The sequence below is a fragment of the Berghia stephanieae genome, chromosome 2 (assembly GCF_034508935.2).
Source record: "Berghia stephanieae isolate SIO BIC M18660-M18661 chromosome 2, UCSD_Bste_1.3, whole genome shotgun sequence".
Lineage (NCBI taxonomy): Eukaryota > Metazoa > Mollusca > Gastropoda > Nudibranchia > Aeolidiidae > Berghia > Berghia stephanieae.
Window position 1 is genome coordinate 82,898,857 of NC_088361.1, and position 23,622 is coordinate 82,922,478.

At 36.0% G+C, this 23,622-nt stretch overlaps 1 protein-coding gene across 2 annotated transcripts in view; it reads left to right on the forward strand.

The window, feature by feature from the left end:
- LOC144965662 (uncharacterized) overlaps positions 1-19,181 on the forward strand; it is a 101,586-nt gene extending 82,405 nt beyond the window's left edge. For both annotated transcript variants that reach the window (XM_078901236.1, XM_078901237.1), the window contains exons 4-5: positions 2,659-2,803; positions 16,626-19,181. In XM_078901236.1, the coding sequence (XP_078757362.1) occupies positions 2,659-2,803; positions 16,626-16,633 (153 nt within the window). In that variant the 3' untranslated portion in view covers positions 16,634-19,181. The remainder of the gene's footprint in view (positions 1-2,658; positions 2,804-16,625) is intronic.
- The last annotated feature ends 4,441 nt before the right edge of the window (positions 19,182-23,622 follow it).

The following is a 23,622-nucleotide window of genomic DNA, read 5'->3' on the forward strand; positions in this document are numbered from 1 at the left end:
ATTTTTTAAAAAAAAATTAAAATCATAAACATTAAAGGCATTTTATGTCATTCTCCAGGACGTCAATGAGGCATGTTAAAATGAGATGTTCATTAATGCGTGAAGACCCGTCAGTTCAATGTTGTTTACGCATATGACAATTCCTGGCTTGCTTCCAACTTCAAACGAAGATCACCAACGATGACAGATAACAAATTTGTCAAGTCGATAACTGAAAGAAACTGAAACTGCTGTTCCTCTTTACTGTTTTCTTAGAGTATTTGTTTTATATATATATATATATATATATATATATATATATATATATATATATATATATATATATATATATGTGTGTGTGTGTGTGTGTGTGTGTGTGTGGCCAACAGTCAAAGATGTGAAAAGTGTGTATGAAACAGTGTAAGGCAAAGCAAGAAATAAAAATACAGCAACAAAAATATCCCAAACAGGCAGCCTGCCTCGACTAAGAAAAAAAAATTATGCCTTTAGGTAAAATACCTACAACATCCGCCAGACGGATATAACGTGCCAACACACAAAACAATGTGTAACTTTTAAACGTTTAAAGTTTCCCTGCTGGTTTGTTTTTTGTTGTTTTTGTTGTTTTTTTTTTTGTTTTTTTTTTTTTTTTTTTTTTTTTTTTTTTTTTTGGGGGGGGGGGGGGGGGGTGTGGCTTGCTATAGCATCCGCAGCCCAAGGGTTATCCTAAAGCTAATCAGATCTGAATCTGCCCATTCCTGGAGTTATTAACGCCTGCTGGTTTCACAGAAAGACAGACCCATCATATCGCGTGCCCTCCAGCAACTATTGACACATTTGACAACTGGCTTTTGTCAGTAAATATTAATAATAAATAATATATACCTTACGTCACGATAAAGTGACAAAAACTGGATCCCATCCTGCTGTTTTCTATTATTGTCTTTGATAGACGATAGGAAAACAAACAAGCAGACATCGCATTTAGCATAATATGTGACCCACCGTCTCAAAGCTGTAATATGTCGGGATGAACTAGGTACTGAAAACAGATCTTTAATGCTATGCGTTAAGTTATAATACTCGTAACATCTGCCAGCCAAATTAATTATACTAACACACAAATCTTTGTGTACCCGGCCATGTTTTATAGTCTGATTGATTATAACTAAGTGAGAACTGGTCACGAGCAGGCTGTCTAAAAATATTTTTTTAAAACCAAGAGCTGAGTGACGTCAACTGTGTTTCTTCTTTACCCACAGAAAGGAAACTTGAAATATTTTCTATTCGTTATAACGGAGGATATATCCTTTTTATCACAGTGCAAAAATCTCAGACTTCTTTAGCTACAGACAGTAAACTTTAAATGTTTTCTATTCGTTATAACGGAGGATAAATCCAATTTATCACATTGCAAAATCTCAAATTTCTTTCGTCACAGATAGGAAACTTGAAATGTTTTCTATTCGTTATAACGGAGGACAAATCCAATTTATCACATTGCAAAAATCTCAAACTTCGTATTTCATAATTTTACTTCTTTATCACTTTTAGGGGTCCGATTTATGCCCATCCCGGAAAATCATCGCTCATTTCGTCATTATTAACAAACGATGAAATTAAATGAATGAAGAGATGAAGAGAACAAAGAAAACAATAATACTTGTCGGAAGAAGCACGACGCAAATGGATAATATTATAGAAATGATTAGAGAAATTGTCCTTACGAACGGAGAAGAACGGTTTTCTTTCACATGGGAAATCAAGGCAACAGAGGAGGCTGCGAAAAAAAAAAAGATGCCCCAGGCAGGTTTTGCGGAAATAGGTGTCATGCGCAAGTGTTATGCCCCCTCTTTTTTGATGAAATATATTTTATTCTGCGGCGTGGAGTTATTTTCAAAGTTGTAGCGGGGTTTTTTTGTTATTATGTTTTGTTTGTTGTTGTTGTTGTTGATGTTGTTGTTTTGTTTTTTTTTGTTTTTTGTTTTTTTTTTTTGTTTGTTTTTTTTTTTTTTAGCGCAATATCCACTCAACGTTCTCAAAGCCCTTTTCAGAGGAAACCCCAAGCCAACAGCAACACTTAACATGTAGGACAAAACATGACGCTTCTTAGGCGGCACGTTGTCTAGCCTTGTCACAAAAGTCAAGAACTGTTAAGTATGATATGCGGCCGGATGGGTGACAGTGATGCAGAACAATTCTGGGACCGACATTGTGTTCTTGGGTACTTTACGCACTTTACGCGCATTACCCAAGTCGATTCAGGTGTGAATGAGGACCTGGCTACAGCCAATGACGGATATTGTAAGATTATTCGTTGTAAAAAAAAAACAAAAAGACACAGCTGTTTTAAATAGAAATTTTGGCCTGCTGTGAGAATAAATAAAACATTGTGAAGCGCATTGTACATGGAGAGAAAGAAAAATACAAGAAAAAAAACCCTGCCCACTCAAGAAGACTGATCTTTCGGGATGGATTTTTCTTCTTGTAGGCCTACTTTTCTTTGTTGTTTTGTCTGGCACTGTTTCATACATACATTTTCAGATCTATATCATCTTACACCAGCGCCTGCTCCCTAATTTCTCAATTTGAACATGGAGCATCCTTGGAATGCCCTATATCTATAAATGTTCATAACTTATTATTGTTATATTTATATTCTTTTTGTTCTTCCTCCAGTTGGTTGACGAAGGCCGCCTTGAGTCATCCATCCTCCCTGAGGAGGAGAGAGAAACCAGCAAACCAGTAGAGAAAAGGCGATACATGGGCTTATGTATGCACCGGCAGGCTAACCAATACATTCCCTTCCCTTGCCTCAGAACAGGTAGGTGTTGTAAAGCAAGTTATCCTAAAGGTCTTGCAAGCTCCATAAACCATTTAAAAACAAAGAAAGAAAGAAAGAAAGAAAACAAGTTGGGGCAACGTGGCTTAGCGGTTCGGTCTTTGCTTCGTACCCAAAAGGTGCCAAGTTCGAACACCCGCCGATGCGCTGTGTGGCCTTGAGCAAGTCACATCACCCTAGCTCACTTTGCGGCGCTGCACTGCGGCTGACGCCTGGGTTATTCCAGTCTTCCTTTGGAGTAGACCCTAAGTCAAATTTCCCCAAGGGGATGAATAAAGGGAATTTTATTTATTTATTATTTATTTGTTTATTTATTTAAGCTTAGTTGATAATGGGGTACAATAATGTGATGTCAAAATACTGGTTCCAATCTTATTGGAAGTGTGAAACTAGTCTTCCAGAGGACTGGATACATACACTGTGCAACTGATCTTCTGGTTCAGAGTGATAGCAGCTTGGTTTCTAGCCTAAATATATGCTGGCAGTCAATATAGATCACCCATCCTCGCTTTTTTACGCCCTGTAATAATATAAGAATCTGCCTATACATCCTGCTACTAAAAATAATTATGCCACCTTATGATTCAATGTGTAAAATTTTCATTGTTAGTCCCCCGGAAGATCGGTTGCACACTTCCAATGAGTTTTGAACCGGAACAGAGGAAGGTGTGACATCATGACGTCTGCTTCTCATTGTACAGGAGATAAAGAAGGCAAAATCGGAGCTGAACGTAGTCGTAGTCCTTCGGAACCATAAGGCTCACCGACCTCGCGGTAAACGGAAAACAGCAATTAATAATAATAATAATAATAATAATAATAATAATAATAATAATAATAATAATAATAATAATAATAATAATAATAATAATAATAATAATAATAATAATAATAATAATAATAATAATGATAATAATAATGATGATAATAGTGCGGCTATGTGGTCTAGTATGACACTCGCTTTCGGATCGGAAGGTCCTGGGTTCGAGCCTCGCTCGACGCATAGTTGAGTCCTTGGAAAAGACTCTTTACTCACATTCTCTCACCGTACTCAGGTGTAAAATGAGTACCTGGCCGTTAACAGCGTTGTCTTTGTCCGAAAAATTGTAATATCGCCTAACAGGCGTCATGTCTCGTCCTACATGTTAAATGTTTCTGTTGACCAGGGACCCCTTGTAAAGCGCTTTGAGCACGTTAAGTGGATATTGCGCTATATAAAAGCTCAATTATTTATTTATTATTATTAAATAATAATAATAATAATAATAATAATAATAATAATAATAATAATAATAATAGGCTAATAATAATAATAATAATAATAATAATAATAATAATAATAATAATAATAATAATAATAATAATAATAATAATAATAATAATAATAATAATAATAATAATATAGTTTTTATATAGCGCCTTACCCCGTATATCAACAAGCTCAAAGCGCTTAACAGTAACGTAGCTACTTTCACTCAAACAAAACCACTCAAACATGCAATCTGAAACAAAGCAATATAATTTAATATAATATACAATTGCTTTCTGTCTTTTGGAAAAGACGTTTGTTTATAGCAACGACTTCCAGCCACATCTAATTGGTCCAGTAACACAACCATCAAGGGTGGACAGGGAGGGGCGCTTAGCAAAAAAAAAATTCTCAGCTCTACCCGGGATCGATCATAGTCCTTTTGTTGTGAAGGGAGTGCCCTATCAACTGATAAAAATTACGTCACAGATCACATCACCAACTACCAAAAAAAGTGAAAAGTAATGTGCCCTTAAAAAATCACGATTCCATTTATTGTGCTACATATCACTGTTCACTTTCTTTTGGTCGTCGGCGTCGCATACAATGACATATTTCTTTTTTGATATCAGTCTATGAGTAAATGGATTGACTCGTCTTTCTTCAAATAGCATATCTACGTAATTTCGTTCCGTCCAAAGGGTAGCAAGCAATTGCTATTGACCATCTCACACTATAGAAACCAGGATAAACTCCGGATCCATTGGTCTCATGGCTCTGCGTGACTCGTACTTTAACCCTCCCCTTACCTCCTACAGCAAAATCGTCACATTTGTTACGACAGAATATTATACATTTTTCTTATTCAGATTTATTTTGCAAATCACAGTGATCTTTGTTTAATTAATAAGAAAATAAAGTTATTTTGTAGAGAGATTGTTTGCGTTTAAAAATCTTTTGTTTTTCTGCTGGGAAAATACTGAAAATAATCGACTAGTCATAACGGGAAAATCAAAAAATTGTTTTAGCTAATTATAGAAGTAGGTCATTAAATGTACTTGTGTCTATGTTTGCTATTTAAAGCTGTTTAATTATCATGTCGTCAACTAGGCTATGTCAATTTAGATCAAAAAGAGAAAGTGTTCAAGATCACGTTCAAGTTTATTTTCAGGGATTCTCCGGCGTGTACTCATGTATTTTTTTTTTCATATGTGCAAGTTGAGTTTCGTCGGACACGTACTAAATTACGAGTCTGACAATCCAATTTGTTATGGCCTCTTTGTGCGACTATGTCGTTTAGTAGTATGACACTCGCTTTCGGATTGGAAGGTCCTGGGTTCAAGCCTCGGGCATAGTTGAGTCCTTGGAAAAGACTCTTTACTCACATTCTCTCACCGTACTCAGGTGTAAAATGAGTACCAAGCCGGTAACAGCGTTGTCTCTGTCCAAAAAAAAATATGTCCAATCCTAAATGTTAAATGTTTCTGTTGGCCCCTTGTAAAACGCCTTGGGCACGTCTAGTGGATATTGCGCTATAGATAGTTCGAAGATGACGTCACTTAGGTCTTTGTTATTGTTTTTTTTTTTTTTTTTTTTTTTGCCATCCGCGTTTATGAATAATGCTCACAGAACTGTATTAACCTGACTATAATCGTTCATGGATACACACAGTTTTGTGTATTGGTCCGTTATACTTCCGGATGGCAATATTATGAGCTTCTTAGCCAAGCGCATACTATCTATATAAAAGCTCATTTTTTAATAATCCAATTCGTTATGGCCTCTTTTGTTGTGATGAGACTACTACTCTCAAACCAACGCTAAATAGTGTTCATCAAAACAATGTTACTCGTAAATTGAGATGTGCACCAGGGTCTTGTCATTATCACTTGTAAAAAGAATGTACCCATAACAAATAAATAAATGAACCAGTCAATAAATAATTCAATAAAGAAGTTAATAGATATGTAAAATAATCAATATATAAATAGATAAGTAAATAGATAAATTCGTAAATAGACACGTATGTAGATAAAAAAGCGAATAGATAAGTAAATAAATAAGTAAATGGGGGAATAAGTTGATAAATGAATAATTTGGTAAAATAGACATAGATCAATAGAAAAATATCTTCGTATCTACATAAATAATGCAGTATGTGTGTCATATAGTCAAACCTATGTGCACATGCAGGTCTGATTATCGAAGGCATTTAAGGGCTTGATTTAACAGTGTTGTAATGGACAATGATTTGTGTCGATCCGAGAGTATTTACCAATACAATTGCGCCCGTAACAATTTGGGTTATCAGACCTGCATATAAGTGCACATTGCGTCATATATATATATATATATATATATATATATATATATATATATATATATATATATATATATATATTCAAATTATCCTGTATGACCTATTGCGTTCTAGTAGATCAGGAGTAATTTACTTATGAAGCTCAAGAAAATGGTATAACAATAATATTATTATATTGTCATTTAGTTATCATCATCTCATGTGTATGAGACGGAGCTATGTCTACACTTTGTGATGCTAATTATTGTTATTCTTATCTATTAAGGGGCGGTTTTGGTCTAATTATTAGGAAAATCCTTCAAAAATTTGATTTTGAGATTTTGGTGGAAAATGATATTTTATTATCTTAGAAATAATATAATTGAAGTCCAAATTCTTAAAGTAGACTTTAAAGGCACGAAATACACAGTCGAAAATGGTACAGGTAGTAAGAAATGTGTGAAAAACGGGAAGCCATTTTGCTATTTTCTCAATATGTCATTTTTCTAAGGGTATGGGAAACTGTGTCAAACGTTTCTCAGAATCTATTCAATGAAATTGTCTGAAAATTTCCACAGTTATGACAGAGATAATGTATTATGTCACCATAGAGAGATTTTTTTTGATAAGATTTGTGAATTTTAAATTATAATCCTAAATCTGAATTTTTTACATCAATTTTGTCATAACATTTTGATTCTCAACTTTGTAATGATCGAATAAAAATTCCATAAGCTAAAGCCGTAAAATCTCTTTATGGTGACACACTATGGTACAATGTTGACAAGAGGGAAGAATACGGAGGTCAATCCTTCATTAGTTTTTGTGGAACGTTTGCCACAAGATTGTTATATTTTTTGAAGTCAAACCCCCAAATTAGATCGCAAAATGGGTATCAACACAGATAATTAAAATTTGTCACCATAAATGTTGTTTTTTAACCTATATTGGCGATACAGAATGATTAAAACCGCCCAATATAGGTTATTAATTTTTTTTTAGAAAAGACCAAAACCGCCCCTTAATAGATATATTGTAGTACGCTTTGTGGTTGTGTGGTTTGATTCCCACCTTGAACCGATATGTCTTTGGTTTGAGTCTCACAGAGGACAGCGCATTCAAAGTTGTAAAAAAAAAAAAAAAACAGTAATCCTTCAGAGCCATTAAGCCTTTGATGACGTATTTTATCCCGGTTTCAATAGCGTGAAAAGGACGAGAGCAGTAGCTTGCTGCACAAAATACTTTCCGCCATATCAAACAGACCCGGCTACCCAATCACTGGTGGGTGGAGAGGGGGGTAAGAAAAAAAATATCCACTTCACCCGGAATCGATCTCTGCCCCTTTGCGTGTGTAACGAATGCTCTACCAACTATTGCCCCCAACAGGCGACATAACTCGTCCTACTGTTAAGTTTTGTCATAGGATTGGGACATCTTGTATAGCTGTTTTAGCACACTTAGCAATTATACTCAACATAAATGATAAGTTAAAAAAAAAAAAGAAAAGAATAAGTAAAGATAAAGGGTGATTCTCATGGATCTCATTTTGACGTTTAATTTGATTCAACATGCATGCACATTATTGCATGTCCGATAACCGAGCGCGTATGGGCTTGATTTATACTGTTGTGGGCGGCTATGTAGTCCAGTTGAATCCGTGAAAAGGGTCTTTACTCACATTACTCAGGTGTAAAATTAGTTCCTGGACGTTAGCAGCGTTGTCTCTATCCGAAAAAAATTGTAATATCGCCTAACAGGCGACATGTCCTGTCCTACGGGTTAAAGGTTGCTGTTGGCCAGGAACCCATTGAAAAGCGATTTGAGCATGTTTAGTGGATATTGCTCTATATAAGAGCTAATTTTTTTCTTTATTTTTGTTTTGTTTTGTTTTGTTTTTTTTGTTTGTTTTTTTTTGCAATGCACAAAATTTTGCGTTGGTTTGAAAGTATTTCCATTAAACAATGAGACCATAAATAACAATTTGGGTTATTAGAACTACATACCAGTACATCTCGATTTCACGATTCAGAACAGAGAATAGAATGTGAAGCCGTACTATACTCATCTAGACTCGATGGGTGAAGAAAAAATCTGTATTTTCCTTTTTCCAAAATTTTAAAATATAAAGATTTCCAGCTGCTGCTGCTGTTTGTTCCTGGCGGTCTTCGTGAAGTCCCGGGTTTGAGAGTTTTTACCAAGATGAGGGTTATTTAAATCGATCGATATTTGAAGGACGAGTTTTCTGTCCAAATTTTTAAATATGGGTTTTTCCAGAGTACGGAATGCAGCATTGTCGTTTGTGTTTTAGTTTCCGGGTTCTTTTGACGTAGTCACGATACATTTCAAACAATGCGTGTGGGAATCCCAATAATTAATGTTTGCATCCATTCCTCAATCTTGGCTGATTGTGTTTAAAATCTGTAATATATATATATATATATATATATTATAATATATATATATATATTATATATATATATTATCATTATGTGATCCATTGCGTCCAACTGGTTTCGGTTTTTTGTCGCAGTCGATTTATAAGCAGATCTGATAACCCAATTCCCTAGAGCTCATTGTTCTAATGGAAATCTCAAAACAAAGAAAAACAAAAATGACGCAAAATATTGTCCATTACAACAATGTTAAACTAGGCCCATAAATGATTCGGGTGTCAGACCTGCATATATATGTACACGTCGGTCGCAGTGAATGAACTACATGAAGAAAACTGAGTTTCTGAAGTCAAATTAATCAAGGATATAAAAATTTTACAAAGTTTTGGGGATTTTTTGTTGTTGTTTGTTTTGTTGTTGTTTTTTTTTTTGTTTTTTTTGTTGGGTTTTTTTTGTTGTTGTTTATTTTTATTTAGTTTTTGTGGTTGTTGTTTGTTTTGTTTGTTATGGTTTTTTGTTTTATTGTTTGTTTGTTTTTTTGTTTTTTTGTTGGTTTTTTTTTTTTGTTGTTTTGTTTTTTTTTGTTTGTTTTTTTGGGGTTTTTTTTTTGAGGGGAGGGGGGGGGGGGGTTGGGGGTTGTTAAGGTATAGAATTTTATCTCGTCAGTGAAGACATTTGTTTACATTTTAACATAAATTGTACAAGTTAAACTTTAAATTATTTTTTTTAATTTTAAGTTTTAAGTTCACGCGATATAATGTTAATGTTAGACGATTGGATAAATTCACTATCTCAATAAGGTTAAATTCATACGGTATTTTTAATGACGATATGAACCATGGTAGTAAATAGTGATTCTAAAAGTAACAAGAAATAATATGAGATTTTAGTTCTTCGTGGTTTCACCGAACTTCATCTATTATTGTCCTCAATAAAGCATATCATAGACTTAACCAAAGTCCCGTATCCATAATATCTTTGAATTCTCTGTTGTACATCTAAATCACGGTGTCTCTTTTTTACCGTCGGGTTTCGGCGGGTTTCGTAAAAAAGAACCACCCTCCTCCTCCCTTAGTCCCAGGTTCACTTCCCACTTGTATACACTTCTCTGAGTCCCTGATTCACTTCCAACTGCTGCCTACTTCCCATAACTTTGTCGGGTTTCGTCGGGTTCCGGTGGGTTTCGTAAAAAAAAAGAAATACCCTCTAAATCACTCCAACATAATACTGTTATAGACGCTAGATCAAATATAATCAAACGTGTCATATTGGGATTTAAGCATGCAGTGGCAGTTTCCAGTTTCCTGTGATATTTGCGCCTTCCGGCCCGGCTGCTCTGTCTTCGGCGTGCTGTTTTTCAGGATTTGCTTCCCTAGCCTTTGACCATCCAAGGTCTGTCCACAAGGCAGTGGCGGTTTTGCTTCAGAGTGTCCTTCTCCTAGATCGATTGCGGTCCCCTGTTAGCGAACTCGATCTGTCCGGGTTTTTGTTCGGAGTGTCCTTCTCTTAGATGGATTGCGGTCCCCCGTTTACGAACTCCATCTGTCCGGGTTTTTGCTCAGAGTGTCCTTCTCTTAGTGAGGACGACCTCAGGACCACTTTGGGCTTCATTCACCAGACCGGACTGACCATGTGACGCGACGGGAACGAAGAAGAAGAAGAAGAAGAAGAAGAAGAAATATAATCAAACAATCTTTCAGTTTTAGAATGATGACGGGGTGACAAATTAGGGAACAAACATAAAGATCTGGAAAACATATATTATGAAACAATACAATTCAATGGTTTATCTTTAGAGAATTGCCAGTGTAAAAGATACATTAACATATTTTTTATTCCAATTAAAAAATCAACAGGTAAAATCAATCAGAAACGGTTTAGATGGGATCGGGAGGTTTTTCCATAGTTTTTTTTTTTTACTTCCTAGCTTTCTCTGGCCCCATTTGATGCAAGTATACCCATTTGATACACACTTTATTTAAAATCTAGAACTTCGACTTGAAAATCTTATTGAAAGAAATCGAAACTGAAACTCAAGCAGCCAATTCACCCACGACGTTTCTATCGTTTTGATACGGTTGATTGATTACCCATGGTCAAACCCTCACCCAAGACTAAAATAATGATATCAGGATAAGAAACTTAGGAGCTCTATATCTACGCATTGTCGAGCCTGTAAACATCGCATTTGAGTATTGATGGAGTATGCATAACCTTCAAAGTTTATAGTCTGTTTGACAGAATGTAATGAGACGCATTCAATCATCTGACGTTTAAAAGCTTCAAAAACACATGCCAACTTTAAGTTTTATTAGAAATAATATAAGCGAGAGTATGTTTACCGACTTGACATGATCTAGATACGCATCGTCAGTTCTAATAAAAATCCTTTTGCCACCCTCGAAGTTTCCCCGTCTCCGTATTTCAGTCTCTGTCTTCTTGTTGCTTTGTTTCTTTTTTTAATTGTTGAACTATGCAATGAAAAATCTTATCAAACTTAATATACATTTTTGACGAGTCAATTGAATGAATGATCCATTGTCAGATCTCAGGGTGTGTTTTAGGGAATGTTTGGTGGAGTGGAGTCACTCCCTGGTGTCAAAAAAGGGAACTTTTTAAAAAGAAAATAACAACTGTAATTATTTCACAGTTATGTAAAAGTTTTGTGGGGGTTTTTTTCTCAGTTGGTAAGCGTAATTTTCGTGAAAAATAATTTGGTAGATTGGAAATTCAATTCGACCACTTGAAGGTCACCCGGTGGTCAGTAAAGTTCAAATCTGACCCACCGTCTTAAATCGATATTTTGAACGGGAGGAATTGTACCTCAGGAAGTGTATTAGTATTATAGGATTCATTTTTTTAAAGTAGTCCTTCGGAGCTATTTAGCCCATGGAGTTGGAGTTTATCCCGGACAATAGCAATAGCTTGCTATCCTTTTGATAGGACGTTTGTCTATCGCAAAGTACTTTCCGCCAGATCAAAGAGACCCAGCTACCCATTTACTGTTGGGTAGACGGAGCGGTCAGAAAAATAAAATACTAACTCGACTGCAACCGGGATTGATCTTGTTCCCTTTGCATGTGAAGCGAGTGCTCTACCAACTGAGCTATCGAGACCCCCATAGAATTAAAATGATCAGAAATAATAACTTTGTGTTTTCTTGCAATCTAAGAAAGTTTGTCATTATTCTCCATCATAACAAATAGAAATTAAACTCAAGTTTCATGTAATTTAATGTGTGACGATAAATTCAATTTCCAGCATCCAATTCATTCCGACATAATCCGGTTTTGAGACGGGGGGGGGGGGGGGGTCCCATCATTTTCTGTATCTGCCGGTTCATTCCGGTCCGACATAATACCACATTGGCGTGGTGGGTGAGATATTTGAGCTCGGCGTCTTGAGACGGTGTACATTGTGTCAGGATGACCCAGACCAGGAAATGTGATTTAGAATTAAAGCTATAGGAAAGACAAAATTTTTTGAGGTTTTTATTTTTAATAATTTTTTTTTTAACTTTTATTTTTTGGGGAGTTTTGTTTATTGTTTTAGATCGGTGGCTATAATATTGGGGCAGCGTGGCCCAGCGGTACGGTCTTTGCTTCATACCCAAAAGGTACCGAGTTCGATTAGCCGCTTCGTTGTGTGACCCTGAGCAAGTCACCTCACCCTAGCTCACTCACTTTGTGGCGCTGCGCTGCGGCTGACGCCTGGGTTATTCCAGTCTTCCCTTGGAATAGACCCTAAAGACAAATTGTTGGCTGTTGGCTAGGGACTCCTTGTAAAGTGTTTTGAGCGCGTTTAGTGGATATTGCGCTATAAAAGCTCGAAATTTGAGAAAGCGGGTGACACATTTTTTTTCATTGTGACGTGATTTGCTATAGGGTTGAAATCGATCTTCTGGACAGAGTACGTCGTTGATTCATTCCCCGTGCAAGTCTGAATGTCAAAAATAATGGGCTTGCACTTCATTATATTGAATTTATTGTCTTGTGGGTGTGGGTGTGTCTGTGTGTGTATGTGTGTGTATGTGTGTGTGTTTTTGCGGGGGTGTGTGTATGTATATGTGTATGTGTGTGTTTGTATTTGTAGTTATATGTGTTAATGTATGTCGAGAGGGTGTTGGGGATTTTATTTTTCTTTGAAGCCGGGGGAGGGTGGAGAGAGTTGTGAAGTTATAGTGAAACTAGTGAAACACAACATAAATTTGATTTAACTGCTAAAATATTTCCCCGACTATTTCTATTTCTTGTACGTACCCGTTTGTTATCTGTTAATCTTTCTGGTTCCCATTTTCTAAGAACACCCTTAAAATTTTACAGAAGTATTTTCGATATCGGGGGATTTTCCTTCGTCCTTGAGTTACTCTCATTTATTGTGAAATTTACTTCCTCTTTCAGTTCAAGTAATCCTTCAATCGGTCTAAAGCTTATTGTGCCGTACTCTGAAAAAAAAATCAGATTTTGGCCAGAAAACGTGTCCTTCAAACATCGATCTATTAAAATTACCCTCATCGTGTCAAAAACTTTCAAACCTGGGACTTCAATGAATATTTTAAGGGAAATCCCATATTTGAGGATTTCTGACAATATGAGGGTCATTTTAATCGACAGCGAAGGAAAAGTTTTCTGGCCAATTTTTTTTTAAAGTGTTGGTTTTGAATCCAGATATGGTAGTTTTCTGGTGGTTTCGTCTAGCTTTCTCTGCAGTCGATTTAGTTTGTTTTTGTTTTGTTTTTGATTTGTTGTTGTATTTTTGTTTGTTTTGGAGGTGGGTTTTTTTGGGGTGTTTTTTTTTTTTAATTTTGGTTGTTTTTGTTTTATTTTATTTTGTTTTTGTTTTTGATTGCTTAAACTTTATTTTTCTTCATTGTGTGTTTGTTTGTTTTGGTCTTTGTTTTGTTTTTGTTTTAATAAAAAAAATTAATACATCTAAGGTTAGATAGGGGCAAGCATTTTTCTTTCAACTTAGAAGGTTTGCCATGTGTAGTTTCGCTTTGTGTGGCTTTGCTTCACGACACTCGACATTGGGCTCTTAGCTCTCTAGTGGTGATGATAATAATGATACTGATGATGATGATGATGATGATGATGGTGATGATGATGATGATGATGACGATGATGATGATGATGAAGGTACTGATGATGATGATAATGATGTTGATGATGATGATGATGATGATGATGATGATGATGATGATGATGATGATGATGATGATGATGATGATGATGATGATGATGATGATGATGATGCTCATTACAACAAGGTTAAATGAAGGCCATAATTGCGTCCGGCTATCAGACCTAAAAATAATCATAACATAGGCACTCAGCTGAAACACTTGAAGGCGGATATGCATAGCAATTGTCATCAGGATCATTGTAATATTATGATCAACCAGCTCATGTTTCCTTTACAGCACTGTTAAAACGAGAGCCCACAACAGGCTTCAACAGTCGTGACGTCACTTCCCTTGTAATGACGCATAGTAATTTAGTAACTGGTTCTAACTATCGGAACAATGGAGAACGCCCTTATGACTTGCTTCTCCGACGAGCATAAAAGTGTATCCAGAGGAGAAAAATATTATAAATCTGATCATGTTTTGACTTTTTTTACATTATGATCACATGACATGTGAAAAAGTTCTAGCCAGCATGAAGAATAAAAAGTACCGATTTCCTTTGTTTAGAACCAAGCTGCTCGTTGCTTGGCGGACTTCATCAGACTATTGAGTCCAAATGCGTCCGGCTATCATACCTGTATGTTAACATCGGATGAATCTATTGCTTATAATTTGATTTATAAAACTTGAGTTATAAGAAATGCACAAGAAGACGGGGAGAGAGTTTTTTTGTTCCTTAAACTTCAAAACAAAAACAACCTTTAATTTTATAATTCCGACCATTCTCAGGACCCGCAATATTTACAGGAAAATATAGACCATTACAAATAGACACTCATCTCTTATAGATAGTATGAAGTTGACGTCATTCAGATCTCTGTTATTGCTTTTTGCGTTAATTAGTAATTCTCACTAAATTGTATTAACCAGACTACAAACGTTCATGGTTACACACAGTTTTGTGTCTTGGTCCGTTATACTTCCTGATATCAATATCGTGAGATTCTTAGCCAAGCACATACTATCTATACGTATTATACTTCCGTAATGTAGATATAAACAGATGGAGACGCATCTTTTAAGCCAACGACGATCAAAATCGATCGAGTTATAAAGTCTGTAGGTGCGCGCAAATGAATCTGGCAATAGGGCGCCCACATAGCGATTCCCGACGTGAAAGGCCGATCATTATGCCCTACCAGATATCCAAAATAAATCACTTTAGTTAACGGGTGATATAATTACCCTTAATTTAAGAAAGGTTTGCAAGTTTGCAAGTATCAGACTGTAAAAAATAGTTTTATAATTTTTAGATTTGCCAGTAATTTTGTACTCTTTGGCAAATATTTAACATGGACTGTACGAAACAATTTTAGCCTCACACTCTGTTCTTTAAAAATAACTTGAGCTTTTTTAAATAACGCAATATCCACTAAACGTGCTCAAGGCTCTTAACAAGGGGTCCCTGTAGAACAGCAACACGTGACATGTAGAACGAGACATGACGCCTGTTAGGCGATATTTCAATTTTTCTGAGATGGACAACGCTATTTTACACCTGAGTATGGTGAGAGAATGTGAGTAAAGAGCCTTTTCCAAGGCCTCAACTAGGCGCCGAGCAAGGCTCGAACACAGGACCTTCCGATCCGAAATCGAGTGTCATACCACTAGACCACATAGCCGCACATACCACATAGCCGCACGTATATGCGAAGAGTATATACGACTTTCCTTCTCAAACCGGTATTATGACGGGATGAACTCGGTGCAAAAACTGACTTTGTAGCCACAAATTAATATGAAACAGAAGGCATCAGCGGCGAATGGACGAATAACGTGACTGAATGTGGAAGGATGGCGCAGGACAGAAGCTTGTTTCGGCCTGTTAGGCGATATTACAATTTTTTCGGACAGAGACAACGCCGTTGACGGCCAGGTACTCATTTTACGCCTGAGTATGATGAGAGAATGTGAGTAAAGAGTCTTTTCCAAGGACTCAACTATCCGCCGAGCGAGGACCTTCCGATACGAAAGCGAGTGTCGTACCACAAGACCACATAGCCACACACACACACACACACACACACACACACACACACACACATATATATATATATATATATATATATATATATATATATATATATATATATATATATATCGCTGTATTCTAGCAGGCGTCAGACCATTAAGAGTTTACTTCCGCACAGAATGCGTTGCAAAATTAGATTCTTGTACATCCTTAGTGTGTAAACACACGCCCACTAAAAGGAAACGAATTTATTCATGGGAATACTAAGCTGCTAGAAGCTGTGAACTGTAAAAATTAATACACAAAAATGAATGTATAAAAGCTTTTAAAAGAAAACAACAAAATAATAAGCTCAAAGCCAGTAAAATTGTCAATGCACATCGCTTAACATACGTTCTGGATTTTAATTGTCGTATTAATGTTTTTCATGTCTTTGTTTTTGGCTGAAGAAGGGTTTTGAGTCCGAAACAAAACAGTAAAACCGTTAAAACATCACTTAAAATTCAGAGATATCGTCATGTATAAATAAAAGCCTTACTGGCGCCTTGTCTTGTCCTAAATGTTATGTGTTGTTGTTGGCTCTAGACCTCTTGTAAAACGCTTTGAGCATGTTTGATAGATATTGTGCAATATAAATTCTAATGCTCAAGATATTTTTTGAGAAAATATAAAGTTAACTGATGTTCATTATCTTTTTCATCCCCAGGTCGCTAAAATGTTGAGGGAAGGCAGCCTCAGGTTTGAGTCTTCAAGATGAACAGATAACAGTTTACAAGTCTTCATTGTCGCTCATTGTCTCATGTGATTTTGTCCTTTTATATAAAAAAAAAAGAAACTTTTTGTTTGTTTAAAATCATGATCATGCGTGAACATTATGAATGAGTTTGCAGTCTATACAGAAGTTATTTTAAATCTGGGGGAAAAAAATAAAATAAATTGTGTCCACCGTCTCAAAATGGTAATATGTGATAGATAAAATTTATCGATACTGCCATCATCATCATCATCATCATCATCATCATCATCATCAAATTCTGGGTTCATTTACTTTCCGGAAGTAGTATTGTCCTCCAACTCTCTGCTGCTGATTTTCTGTCACGGTCATCCATCTCCTTGCTTCTATGCGTTTAAGTAAATATTCATCTGTTCTGCCCGCTAGATCAATAGGACATACTGACAAAACTTTGAGCATATTATTTGAAGATTTGTAGTCTAAAAGTAATGAAAAAGAGCTGACGATTTCGATTCTTCTTTCGACGCTATGCGCCTAAGTCAAACACTCACAACATCTACCCGCCAGTTGAACGTACAAAAACACAGAAACTATGTGAACACTTTGTCTAATATACTTTAGTGAGAACTAATCACCCAAATTGACGGTCTAAAACTAAATACAAAAAAGACGAAGTGACGTCAACATTCTATAGTATAAAAAAAAAAAAAAAGAAAAGAATAAGACGGATTAAGTGCATGAATTTTAATTTTTTTAAAATATATAATGTGGACATTATACCGGTTGAAGGCAGAAGGTCACTCAAGGAGTGGTGGATAGCTGAAACAGAAGAGCCACCCTCTCCTCGGCCAAGCCGAGTTGTACCAGGAAGGTCGCGGGTTCGAGATCCCATCGCCGCAGCGAAATGTTTATTCTCTTTATTGTCTTCTAGCACTTTCCTACTCACTTCATTTCTTGTTTATTATCAAGGAAGTTAAACTAACATTGATAGATAACAGTGTGTATTTTACACAATTGTAATGAATCAATGATTCGATATCACAACTATAACAATATTTGACTGTTGCTTCCTCTCTCATCAGTCTGTCTTCTTCATTTTTTTTTCCTTTCTTTCTTTCTTTTTTTTTTCCTTTCTTTCTTTCTTTTTTTTTTTTTACCCCGTCATAATACCGTTGTGAGACGGTCTCAAAACGGCACTGTGTCGGGGTGATAAATTAGTTGCACAACATTCAAATTTAGAGACATAAATACGAGATTTGAATTAATAAGTCTATTTGTCTTTGTTTTGATGAGGACAAAATAGATGTAGTTTGTTAAAACGGCAAAATACTATATAAACTGGGTTTTTTTTAAACTTTAGAATCATAATTAAAGATCTTGTTCACACCGATCTGATACTGTTTCGAGGCGGTGGTTCACATATTTGCATTTTGGATTGAGTATGACCGACGTGTATATCTTTGAAGGTCTGATTACCCACATTATTTTGGGCTCATTGTTGTAATGAAAAGGAAATGCTGTCAAACCAACGAAAATGTTGTCGATTACAATAATGTTAAATAAAATCAAGCCCATAATTACGTTCGGTTATCGGACCTGCAAATATGAGCACGTCGACTATGACATAAGCTGTTTGTTCTCTATTTATTTAGGTTATGTCACCTGTCTCGCTCCGGTGGCTTTTTTCTTTCATGGTTTTGTCTGACATTCATTCGCACTTCGATTTAACCTTAACCCTCTCCTTACCAACTACAAGATAATAGTCACATCCGTTACGATATAGCCAACATTTTCCTCTTTCAGATAACTTTTACACTCTTACCAAAATTTGAAGACATATTTTTCTATAGTTATGAGAACCTAGTACTGTCTTTTAAATATTGTTTTGAGGAACAAAATTATGCAAATTATCATGTACTGATTCATTTTGAGATAGAGTATGTGGTTTCTGGGACAATCCAGAAAATGGTCGGTGTATAATATCATGTACTGATTAATTTTAAGATACCTAGAGTATAAGGTTTCTGGAACAATCCGGAAAATGGTCGGTGTATAATATCATGTACTGATTCATTTTAAGATACCTAGAGTATAAGGTTTCTGGAACAATCCGGAAAATGGTCGGTGTATAATATCATGTACTGATTCATTTTAAGATACCTAGAGTATAAGGTTTCTGGAACAATCCGGAAAATGGTCGGTGTATAATATCATGTACTGATTAATTTTAAGATACCTAGGGTATGAGGTTTCTGGTACATTGCGGAAAATGGTCGGTGAGGAGTGAGTTAAAAGGGCGATGATTGTTTGATGTCTGTCTGGTCAAGCTTTGATAATTTCTTTATTTCGTTGCTGATAAATTATGTATAAGTAATATAACATTAATAGTAAATTTATTTTGTTTTAAAACATTTTGTGAATTTAATAAAGTTCATCAGGGGCCGAAAGTTCACTATTTTTTTTCCTCAATGATTTATGCCACTGTATAAAAAAAATTCAAAGGAAATTAAAATACGTTGGTAAAGCAAATTATGAATTGTGTTGTTTGATCTATGTGGGATAAAGTGTACATATTCGCAGGTCTGATAGCCCAGAGATATGATAACACTCCCTTTCTTCTTCGTTTTTATAATCTAAAAAAAATTACCGGTGATATCTGATCGATTGATTGCGTGCGGCTATGTGGTCTGGTGGTATGACACTCGCTTTCGAATCGGAAGGTCCTGCGTTAGAGCCTCGCCACTCGGCGCATAGTTGAGTCCTTGGAAAAGGCTCTTTACTCACATTCTCTCACCATACTCAGGTGTATATCCTTTAAATGTGCTCAACGCGCTTTGCAAGAGGTCCCAAGACAACAGCAAAACTTTAATATTATAGAACAAGACATGTCGTCTGTAAGGCGTGTTATTACGATTATTTTTTTCTACAGAGAAAACGCTGCTACTGACTAGGTACTCGTTTTACACCTGAATGCGATGAAAAAAGAATGTGAGTAAAATGCCTTTCATTCCAAGAACTCAACTTTGCGAGGGCACGAGAGGATTCAAACCGATTGTCTTACGATATCGACCACAAAGCCACACATATAATATCATACGCATACTCCATCACAACAATGTTAAATCATACCCATAATTGCATTCCGTTATCAGACCTGTACATCGTCTTGAAACGATATCTTATCAGGATGGTTTAGTCGCTAAATATTGAATTTATAGGGAAGAATACGAAACGACGCAGGTCTGATAACTCATATTATTGTTAATGGCTTTTTGATAATGGGACGGACTAAACTGAAAATATAGAGAAGCAATGTTTTAAGTGTACTGCTTTATAGAAGTGAAAGCTGGAAAATGACAGCCTCCATATCACACAGAAACCAGAAACCTTTTAAATCAAGTGTCTAAAAGAATGTTCACCGTATTTTGGCCTACAAAAAATAAAAACAGTGGTCTTATAAAGAAAGCTGACTTCACTAGAATTGAAAGCCAAATAAAGAGAAGAAGATGGCGTTGGCTGGGTCATGTGTCAGAATGTGAAAAGGGTGACTTCTCGAGACAGCCCTGTACTTGACAGCAGATGGGAAGAGAAAGACCCAAAGAAATCTGGCGAAGGAGCATGGGAAAAGAAATAAAGGAAGTAGGCTGTCCTGGAATACAGCCATCTCAAAAGCAGCCGACAGCAAAAATGGAGGCGTCTGATTGGTGCCCTATGTGCTTTAAGGCCCGAAGAGGATTAAGATAGTAAGTAGGTACAATGGAATTACTCTCAAACCGACGCAAAAGTATTGTCCATTGCAAAAAATGTTAAATCAGGCCCACGCCATAATTGTGTTTGGTTGTCAGACCTGTATATATATATATATATATATATATATATATATATATATATATATATATATATATATATATATATATATATATATATATAAAACCTGAAACTTAGGTTAAGTTTTTATTTACCATACCCGCCATTTATTAAGTCAGACTCATCGACTACATACACAAATATATTGTTTTATGTAATGCATAATCTCAAGAGGAAGAATGACGCACCGTGTATAATTTTCTTGAGAAACATCATCGTAAGTTACAAACACAGTGTGTAATTATAACAAAGATTCATCTTCAAGTGTTTTGATGAGTAAGATAGATGTCAATACAATAATAACATGTAATTTTAAAAATGTAGGTTGCTGTCGTAAGAGATGTGGCAATTTTCATGTTCTTGGTAATCGAATTTGTTGTGAATTTTTTAAAGAAAAACTAAAGCATTTATATAGTGCAATATCCACTATTTGCGCTTTTTTTCATGTTCTTGGTAAGCAAATAACTGACAGACTAAAATTACACATTTCACCATGCAAAACATTATTTTGTCGGGGTGGCTTAGAGTCTCTAAATCGAATATTTTGTGGGGAAAAAAATAGAAAAACTGGAGCATTTATTTTGTACAATATCCACTAATGGCGCTGTACAAGGGGTCTCAAGCAAACAACAACACTTAACATGCAGGACGAGAAATGACGCCTAATATGCGATATTACAATGTTTTTCGGACAGAGACAACGTTGTTAACGGTCAGGTACTCATTTTACACCTGAGTACGGTGAGAGAATGTAACTAAAGAGCCTTTTCCAAGGACACAACTATGCGCCGAGCGCGCCTCGAACCCAGGACCTTCCTGTCCAAAAGCGAGTGTCATACCACATGAACACATAGGCGCACGGATAGAGTTTCTGAAAGTGGCAAAAACAAACATTTCACATTTCTGGTCATTTTGGCTTCAAAATATTGTCGGGCAAGGGGGTTGTGTGTGAGTGTGTGTGTGTGTGGGGGGGGGGGGGGGGGGGGGGACAACGGGTCCATCTCGAAAAAAATAGCCGGTTTGCGGCGTAAGGTTATATTAACTTTATTTATAATTCCTTTAGGGGATCTGGTTTACGTGATACCATATTGAGTCGATACGTCACACTCACACGATTATGGGCAATTAAATTAGGGATGACCGACGTGTGCATATTTTCAGGTCTGATAACCGAATACAATTATGGGCGTGTTTAACATTGTTGTAATGGACAATATTTTGCGTTGGTATGAGAGTATTTCCATTACAACAAAGAGTCCATAACAAAATGTTATCAGACCTGAAATTCTTTTTTTTTAATGTTGGGGCTGACCCGAGACGGTCATATAACAAATGAAATGAAATAATTATGAACATTTACATAGCGCATTTCTACAGTTTTACCATGCTCAATGCGTTTCATAGTGTTTCGTTTATTCCTCCAGCAGGGTGAAGGAACCAAATTTCCATTTCAGACAGTACCAGTCGCCTGTTAGGCGTTCTTTGCAAAAATTGCAATATCGCCTAACAGACGTTAGTCTCGTCCAACGTGTTAAGTTTTGCTGAAGGTTAAGGATCCCTTGTAAAGCGCTTAAGCACATTTAGTGAATATTGGAAAGAAAGATTAAGGGAGCAAATGTGACTCATAAATAAGGGAACAACACAAAACAAACTGTTTATCTTTCTTTCCAATTTATTGATTCATTTAGGCACTTCTAGTATTTATTGAATATTGTGCTTTATAAAACCTCAAGTTTGTACACATCCTTTGACTTGTGACAAGACGAAACAGAAACCGTACCGCTGAGCCACCGAGCCAGTCTTGCGATATCACAAGATATTACTCACCATCCCAAAGCATTGTTATGCTGGGGTGAACAAGATTATTTTAAAAATTACAAACTTGTGAATTTATTTATATACATTTTTTTTTAACTGCAAGGTACTCATTTTACACTTGAGGACGCTGAGATAATGTAAGTAAAGATATTTTTTCAAGGACTCAACTATGCGCCGCTCAGAGCGGGAACCGAACCCTGGCCTTACCAATCCGAAGACGAGAGTGGAACCACAAAACCACATAGCGCACAAAAAGGAAAAGTGAATTCATATTCATGAGAATATGAAACTCAAGGTTGATTTGTTTTCTTTATGATGGAGAATAAATACTAGTTCTTTTTAAATTAAAAAAAAAACCCAAAAAAAAAAACAAACAAGAAGTTATCATTCCAATTTAACCAGGAAACTGTTGTGCTCTGGAAATAATAAAAAGATAAATTAGAAGCATTTATAAATCGCACACTTCCATTCTTAGAAGCATTTATAAATCGCACACTTCCATTCTTAGAAGCATTTATAAATCGCACACTTCCATTCTTAGAAGCATTTATAAAGCGCACACTTCCACTCAAAGGTGCTCAATGCGCTATGAATATGTACATGTATTTTTGTTTAAAAGGTACCAGGTTTGAGAGGGGTTTTTTTGTTGCCAAGATGAGGGTAATTTATATCGGTCGATATTTGAAGGGTGGGTTTTCTGGTCAAATGTATAAATACGTGTCTTTCCAGAGTCGGTAGTCAACTGGTTAAATTCACTTTTCAGTGTCCATTCCATCCTGGCACACTGTCGTTTTCGAGACGACGGGTCATAATAAATACATACTGTGTAATAGGTATATCCATACTTATTAATGAGAATAGTTTAACAGCGGTAGAGTTTATTTATCTTTAAAAAAAATAAACAAAATAAAAAATAAAATTACCTCTATTCATCCCGTGGGGTATATTTATCTTTAGGACCAATTCCAAGGGAAGACTGAAATAGCCCAGGCGTCGACCGCAGTGCAGCGCCCCAAATTGAGCTAGGGCTAAATGACTTACTGAAGGCCCCACAGCGCAGCGGGTATTCGAACTCGGTACCTTTCGTGTACGAAGCAAAGACCGTACCACTGAGTTATGCTTCCCTATAGATAGTATGCGCTTGGCTAAGAAGCTCATAACATTGCCATCCGGAAGTATAACGGACCAACACACAAAACTGTGTGTATCCATGAACGTTTATAGTCGGGTTAAAACAGTTCAGTGAGCATTACTCATAAACGCGGATGGCAAAAAACAATAATAA